We start from the raw sequence: 8,271 nt of genomic DNA on the forward strand, positions 1-8,271 counted from the left end.
CAAACTCTAAACCGTTCCCCCTCCCCCTCATTCCCTCTCACCCTTACTCTTTCTCTCAGCCCCAGCAGCGTGAGCTCCCACCACCGACACCTATATGCTGCATCGCCACCAACCCCAACTGAGCTCTTTTGTGCATCTCTCTCTCTCTCCCATGGCAGAGTGCGACCTCAGATTTGGGTCAAACTCAATCTGAGTCTAGCTTGAAGCGGGCAGAGCTCAGACAAGTCTATCGAATCGAACTCAACTCAGATCTAGGTTGATCTTGACAAATATGAGTCGAGCTTGACACCAGCAGAACTTCATAGATTTTGAGTCAAGCTCAATGCCAGCAGAGGTTGATGAGGTACAGCTCAACTGGTGCCGCAGGCGGCAGCAATGCGCTTACAGCACCAGGAGGAGAGGGGCTGGTGGATTAAGATTTTGAGCAAGTGAATTTTCATTGTGGGTGGATTTCAAATGGCAAGGGGCGAAATTGGAATGAAAATAACAATTTGTAAATAGGACCAAATGTTAGAAGAAACTTGAGATGCTAATTGTAAATTTTGAAAGCTCAAGATGCAAATTCCCATGAGGTTGAAACGTTAGGATGCGTTTTGACATTTTATCTTGTACTGTGAAGAAAACAATATTAGAACACATGCACGAGAGAGAGAGAGAGAGAGAGAGAGAGAGAGAGAGAGAGCCATTGTAATGATGGAAAAATCTAAGAAAAATGCGCAGGCAATGCCTTTTTTCAGGTCTACCTATGATGCAACATTCACGACACATGAAAATAATGCCCCGCAGGGGCAAGGTTCATCTGAAATTTCGTCGACTGACTCAGCAAGTTCAATGGAATAACATCGTAAGGCATACCAGCACGCACTCACATTTTACATCGATCAAGACTAGGAGAAGCATTGACATTTGATCATGCGAAGGAACAGTCGGAGCTTCCTAATAGTCCTGAAAAGATGACATTAGCTGCAAATGAGCAGCCGCTTAACAGCACCTGTCCAATCTGGTAAACACTTGCCGAGTTCTTTCTCAAAAAAATAGATCACCCAAGTGAATAGACCATTCGCTCAGACAACTCTCGACCGACCACTCTCACGTACCTCTGCACTTGGCCTTCCAGGATTCTCTCAGCAGGACCAAGGGCCCCTTGCAGATCCTTCATAGAACAAATAGACCAGTGAGTCATTTGGCGTATCAAGTGCATAAACAGGCAACTCACAAGACGGATCCCTGTTCAAGAGACCGGGTGGATTATGTAATTATGTGAGTTCCATCAGTTGAAAAAAACACACTAAGTCTTATTCTGTGAGGGGTAAAATTAACTAAATTGGTGGCATGAATTCGAGAAAAGCAGGGCACTAGCTGAAGGACTGTCCAGACAATAACCCATTGGCTTCTCCTCTCTACATTAACCAAAAAGCCAGTGGAAACTCAAAATGACATTCAACAGTGAAACATCAAATAACAGATGCAAAAGGAGCTTCCCAACCAATAAGAAAGAAGATTTAGAGTTGCAAATGAACTTTTCATACCTTGTATCTCAGGGGAGACCCCTGTAATCCTATTAGAGCATTTCCAATTTCCCTATCCTCTGTTTCAGGGAGTTCTACATTAGAGCTTTCACTTTCTGATACAACATCAGAATCTTCCTCATCAGGGTCAAACATTTCATCTCCAACGAAACAATCATTCAAGTCCTTATGCTCACTTTCTTCATGCTGATGTTCACTGATATGATCAGAAACTGGAGGCAGCAATGGCTTTTCATCCTGGTCTTTATAATCTGACAGGACAACATACTTACTTTCATCAAGCCGAGGCTTTGCAACGTTGAAGGGAACCCACCTGAGATATGCATTAAATAGCTTGCACATTAACTTTGACAATATGCAGAAGTACTAATTGCACATCTTAAAGAATAACTGAGCTCACATAATGACTATTAAATGTGAAGTAGTTGAACTAAAAGGGATGATGAGTTTAAAAGTTCACTTCCTCGCAATTTGGAAGACCCTCAAGAAATAAAGTTTCATCCAACGAAGGAGAGTGCAAGAGGGACGTACTGGTAACGGCGGGGACATAGAAGCTCAGATGGCCGATACGCTGCTTTATATCTCATCTTGCTGCATGAATGAATGTAATAGCCAAGGTAATAATACTGAAGACTGGCGCAGTGAACTTGATTTTCCTTCACCCAAGATATTTCTTGCAAAGCCGAATATTTTCCCAGTGATAAAAAGGCAAAGTCAGGGTCCCAAAATAAATATTTACTCGACAAGCATTTAGGAAGGATATCCACCACACCAACCGCAACTAATCGCCCATCAATAACATATGACTGATGGAAAGACCCAAAACCGCAGGGAGGAACTGAACCATCATTGGTCGAGGGAACAAAAACTAATGGAGTGTCAACCAAAAATCTCTTGTACGCACTCTCTGTGACCTGGGCTGGATTGTCCTTGTGCACTTTCAACTGATATCGCCTGTACAACTCAAATTCTTCACGCTCAAAAGTGGATCTTTTCAGAAGAATCTCAAGCTTCCGCCTTCTTCCTGAACAACATTTACAGCACCTCACCATACATCTTCTCTTGTTTCCATTTCTCGTTGAAGATTCTTTAGAGAGAGATTTTTCTTCGCCAGTCTTATCCGCTGAAGCGTGCTCTGCAATAGAATAAAAGTTCAGATGTCCGTTACATGCTTGGACCAAGAAGCCAGATGTTTCATCCGTTTGAGACAATGACCGCGCCAACTTTTCTCCAATCCTTCGAGGTGTCAACTCAGAAGGCAGTTGGTCTTCTGCTGAGATTCCAGAGAATTCTGACCCTTTTTCATCCTTTTTTCCTGACTGTGCACGCCTTAAAGTGGCAGCCAATTGGAAAGCAATGTTACTGGTATACGAGAGATTTTCCAATCCTTTGACTAGCTTCTTCTTCTTGGTTGGGGAGACTCCTTTGACAGAAGCTTTAGGTAATTGAAGATTGGCAGAAAACGTCTCCCTTTCAATGCATGCCTGCACAGCCTTATCAATTGCATCAGACAAGTAATGCATAAATTGTTCTGGCTCATTCTTATCCTCCTCCACATCCACAGAAGTTTCAACCGTTGCCAAGCTTGACCTTCCATGACATTCACATTCACATGCCACTTTAGAAGTATTTAAATCCTCCAGGAGCTCAGGCTTGGCTTTGGTGTCCAGTGTACCATCCAGAAACCTAGAAACTAATCACCATGGTGAGAAATTCTTGTACATTATATCCAGAGTATGCAGCTTTGCTAAATCCTCACCTCAGAGGCATAATTTGGTTGAAATGCACAAGTAGCCTAACAATTTTCACAACCATTGCACTTGTTAAGTTTAGCTTCATGGTGTAAAAAGACCGAGAAATTTCTCAAGGAGTCAAAAAGCAAAGCTCTTTCACTTTGAGAAATCTCCTAGGTTGGAAAGCTTAGTGACGTCAAACTAAAATTCCACTCATGGAGTTGTCCATTGAAATACCATTCCAATGCCTACCAGCCTCAGAGTGGGCAAATAGTATTTTCGATGACCACTGCTCTAATCAATTGACAAAGAATGGACTCCAAACTCGAATGCTGTCTTGAAAACAGGGTGGTGGTTGATTTTGCAAAATGCAATGACGACGGAATGATGAAAAAAATCATATGTGAAGATGCAATGATCCAATGAATAGAATCCATAATGTAGAGAGGTTAATAAAGTAATACCTTTCCATCTGTTTGCGTACTCGATTTTGCTCCTTGGAAGGAGAAAAGTCCGCTGCTTTTAAGCGGATAGTATAAGAAGGGCAACACGTAGTACTCATATCTGGCTTGTAAAGGAAAGAGCCAGATCTTCTCCATCCTCGATCAAGGAGATCTACAGGATGAGTACCAAAGTATGAATTGCCACTCAAAAGAAAAATGCAGAATCATCGAATACGCTATAACATCTATCCGACCCATTATTGCCACAGTAAGAAACCTAGCAGAGAAACCCATCAGGTACATTTGAAAGAAGAATAAAAGGAGAAGGGTAAGACACGGACAGAAACTACTCGAGCCGGAACTTGAGCATCCACCACAGCTCCGACACGGTTTCTCTGAGCTCTTGCAGTTAAATACGCACATACGGAAGCATACGTGCATGTCCTAACCGTTGATAGAAGGAGTACGCATAAATTTCCCTCGTACGGATCAAATATTCCGAATTTCTCTAGTTCTTTCGATCAGACATGTGCACATATCGAAACTACATCAGCCGAGTTCGATAAGTAACAGCGCATCGACAGTCCAGAGTTGCCCAGACTCTCAAAATAGGAAATTGCACACCAACCTTGATAGTCATCCACGGTCAGGCTCTGCGCAATCAAGCCTGCGATCCAAGTCGAAGAGACGTTAAAAAACAAACAACCCGAAACGGGAAAAAATCGTCAGCGCGAGCCGACGCACGCAACGAAGCATCAGATTGGAACTAGAGACTAAACGCGAATCAGCAATTCCAGCGACCGTGAACGTCACGACAGACGACAAAAGCCGGAAAAAAGCAAACCCCGAAGCACGGCACCTCCAGTCCCGACCACCGGAGGCCGGGCAAAAACCGTACTCAACGACACGGGAGGGAGGCAAACAACGAGAAACGAAGGAGAAACCGTACGGACCGTGAGAAACGCTGGAGAAGCCATTTGGCGATTTGCAGTACCCGCAGGAGCTCCTCCGCCGGCCGCAGTCCGAGACCACCGACTCCCCCCTTCCGCCGCCGCTGCTGCTCGCCTCGCTGCGATGATGGGCCGCCATCTCCGATCGAAGCTCCTTCCCTTCAACTATTCATCACCGAAGCAGAGGCGGAAAAAGGGCGAGGGAATTGCCGGCGTCTCCGATGTCTACGAGCTTCGAATCCGTTTCCGGAATTTGGATATATAAATCCGTGGGCTCTTCCTTCAAGCTCTTCTTGACTCGGCTAGGCGGTTTAACCCCGCCTTCTCCGGTTTTCCTTCCTCCCTCCCCAGGGTCTTTCCTCGGAAAAGGGACAAAAGAAAAGTATTATTATTATTATTTTTTGCTTTTCTGGAGTCGTACTCTGAGAATATTTCCCGAATGAGGCCACGATTTTCACCCTCTTTTACCGCAAAGGCCCATCGAAAGGTGGGGGCGGCAATTTGCGTTTTTTCACCCCGGGAGTCTCTCCCCTAATATTTGCAATCGATATCGTTTCACGAAAACTCCACATTAATATACTTATGATAATTTTAAATTAATTTTGATAATAATGCTAAAATATATATATATATATATATATATATAATTTTTTTAAAAGACCAAACCCTTCATCAAAATTTCTTAATTTTTATTTGTTTAAAATTGAAAAAAAAAATAACGTATGCAACTTTTTTAATATAAATTTTGACAATAATGCTAAAAATATATATATATATATATATATATATATAATTTTTTTAAAAAGACCAAATCATTTGTCAAATTTTTTTTAGTTTTTAATTGTTTAAAATTGAAAAAATAATTTATGCAAATTTTTAAATATAAATTCGAAAAATAATTCTAAAAAATCAAATATATATATATATATATATATATATATATATATATTAAAAAGAACCAAACTCTTCGTTGGAATTTTTTTAATTTTTATTTGTTTAAAATTGAAAAAATAATGTATGTAACTTTTTAAATATAAATTTTGACAATAATGCTAAAAAATCAAATATATAAATAATTTTTTTAAAAAGACCAAAATATATTTATTTTTTTAGTATTTATATAATTTTGATTTTTTAGCATTATTTTGGCATTTAAAAAAAAAAATAACGAGGGCAAAATTAGAAATTTGAAGAATAAGTTATGATAATTTTGGAAAAAAAAAAAAAAAAAGTTTTAGCATTTGACTAAATGCTAAAAGCTTAAAACTAGTCCCTACTAATATTGGCCTTTCAGACTTTTTAATATTGGCTTTCACTTGAAAGTTACTTCAAAATGATTGCCAAATAATTTAGCATTTTCTCAAGAGACTTTGAAAGGTGAAAATTCTTTGAGAATGTTGAACCAAATATATCCAAAGTCCAGTTTTTATTGAGAAAGTATCCGTTGGTGTTGGGTCTTGATAATCCATGGTTCATACAAGGGAGAGGGAAAGAATATTATCGAAGAATACAATGTAGGAAATTGAAAAGTAAGAGGGACCAAAATCAAAAGACGTATTTGCACGTATTTTCTATCATATCCACACGCTCCACCAATCAAGGCGCACAAGTATTTCGTTCATACCACTTGCTCTGATTGCGACATTCGTAGTCTTATCGCTATCCCCAAAATATAGTAAAAGCCCTACACCCACTAACCCAAAAAAAAGTTTGAGAAAGATGTCGTGGCAGCCTGGCTGGTACTTCAATTGCCGCCTTATTTTCAGATGATGATGATGGTGGTGGAAAGGTGCTCCACTCAACACCAGCCAAAAAAGAAGAAGAGAGAACAGCTAGTAGTTAAATAGTCAATCCTGGTCCTTTTCATATTGAAGGGGAAAATGATGCACGGGGGGCTAGAAGCTCGGGACAGGACAGACGGCCTTCAACTCCAGAAAATATTTGGTACCTCTTATGTAACTAGCATAACAATAAAAGGAGATCTAAAGAGGTGAGACACGTTTAAAGTAAGCCCAAACGTCAGATTACCATGCACGCTTTCTTCTCCCTCCTCTCTCCTGTCTCCTCTCTTTGCCCAAATGCCATAATTCTCTACACACGCTCTCTCTCTCTTCGCCACCCGCTCTCTATCCCACCGAGCTCTCGTTTGACCGACAAACTTTGCCCCAACGGAGGCAAAGCCGCGTTCATTCATCCCACAAGGGTTCGATTGTGACTTGAAGAGGGAAAGAGAGAACAGCCGATGGGGGCTAGCGAGCTATCATCAAACCAGCGCTGTGGCTCGTCGGCTAGACAAGGGCACGATGGCTCGTTCAACGAACCACCACACAACCTTGCCTCGAGGTTGTCTACACTGTCGCGAAGTTCGTCGATTAAGCGCGGTGGCTCGTCTGATGAGCAATCTCACGGCTCCGCCTCTGCATAGAAAAGTTGCCTCCTCTGACGCTAGCCAACCTCAACGGAGAAGAAGATGAACAGTTGCAAATAAGGGCAAAATCGAAAAACAAAAAAATTAGTGAGAATATTGGGTGTTTGATAAAATTTTCGAATCCACTTTAAGAAAAAGTTTACATTTGAAAAATTGAAAACTCAAGGAGGTTACAGGCTACCTTGGGCTTCCAGCCTTCTTGCTATGCAAGAAAGCCTAGGGAGGTAAAAAAAAATTTATTCTGAAACTATCCTCATTGACTTTTTTGGTTTTCCGATTTTTCCCTTATTTGCAATTGTTCATCTTCTTCTTTGTGGGGCTAGCCAGCGTGGCTACTGTGGCTATGAGGGGTCGGCAATGGGCTAAAGAGAGGCTAGCATAATCACGACGACCTAGGTGACCGTCGCAGGGGGTTGTGTGACCTAGGTGAGTGCCATCTGGGTCACACAAGACAGGCTGAGGTCACTTAATCCAGACAGTAGACGGCCCTCGATAATTGCGCAACCCCAGCAAGAGTCTGCCTTGTTTCGTGCAACCTAGTTGGCCATTGTTAGGGTTGAGCGACCTCCGCGAGAGTCACGCCAACAAAGGTTGCCTGGCTTTGCATGGCCCAACCAGCCCTTGTTGGGGTTGAGCAACCTCGGCAAGGGATCGTACGAGCTACGCGATGTAGCTAACCCTTGTTGGGGTCGAGCAACCTTCATGAGGGTCACTTCAATGAGGGCTACTTGGGTTTGCACAACCCAACTGGCCCTTGCAGGGTTTGAGTAACCTTTGTGAGGGGTTGCATGGGTTGCACGACACTCGTCCAATCCTAGGTGGCCTTCGCCATGGATCTCTAGGGCAGACGACAACTGCTGGCAACAAATCTAGATCACCAACGGCCACCTGCCCTTGGTTTGTTAGGGGCAACATATTTTTTAGTACCTGAAATGATTTGTCAATATAATCTTTCCAAACATTATTTTATTTAAAAGTACTTCACGATAAACTCTTACATTACGATTTAATAAACATGATTTGCATTTTGGAAAACTCATTTAACTTAAAAGTATTTTACATTTTTCCAAAAAAAATTCCCAAAAATTTAACCAAACGCACCAAAGAGAGTGCACTAGGTAGTATGGCATTTGGGTGAAAGAGAGGAGAGAGGAGAGAACAGTGCGTGCAGCATTTGGACAAGAGAGA

At 41.8% G+C, this 8,271-nt stretch overlaps 1 protein-coding gene across 1 annotated transcript; it reads right to left on the minus strand.

Annotated features, from left to right (window-relative positions):
• Window positions 1-691: 691 nt before the first annotated feature.
• On the minus strand, window positions 692-5,017 carry LOC104421102 (arginyl-tRNA--protein transferase 2). The gene is made up of 7 exons (XM_039303622.1): window positions 4,659-5,017; window positions 4,334-4,372; window positions 3,727-3,877; window positions 2,061-3,215; window positions 1,530-1,842; window positions 1,098-1,153; window positions 692-945 (listed from the first exon to the last, which is right to left on the minus strand). The coding sequence occupies exons 1-7, from the start codon at window positions 4,792-4,794 to the stop codon at window positions 888-890; spliced, it is 1,908 nt and encodes a 635-aa protein (XP_039159556.1). The 5' UTR covers window positions 4,795-5,017; the 3' UTR covers window positions 692-887.
• Window positions 5,018-8,271: the final 3,254 nt, after the last annotated feature.

Source organism: Eucalyptus grandis, chromosome 10 (assembly GCF_016545825.1).
Source record: "Eucalyptus grandis isolate ANBG69807.140 chromosome 10, ASM1654582v1, whole genome shotgun sequence".
Lineage (NCBI taxonomy): Eukaryota > Viridiplantae > Streptophyta > Magnoliopsida > Myrtales > Myrtaceae > Eucalyptus > Eucalyptus grandis.

Excerpts from the sequence above, each read along its gene's own strand:
- LOC104421102 (XM_039303622.1), bottom strand. The coding sequence starts at position 4,794 with ATGGCGGCCCATCATCGCAGCGAGGCGAGCAGCAGCGGCGGCGGAAGG. Across the intron at positions 4,373-4,658 it reads CTTCTCCAGCGTTTCTCACG|GCTTGATTGCGCAGAGCCTG; the intron begins GTCCGTACGGTT and ends CTTGGATCGCAG. Across the intron at positions 1,154-1,529 it reads GGTCTCCCCTGAGATACAAG|GATCTGCAAGGGGCCCTTGG; the intron begins GTATGAAAAGTT and ends TGTTCTATGAAG.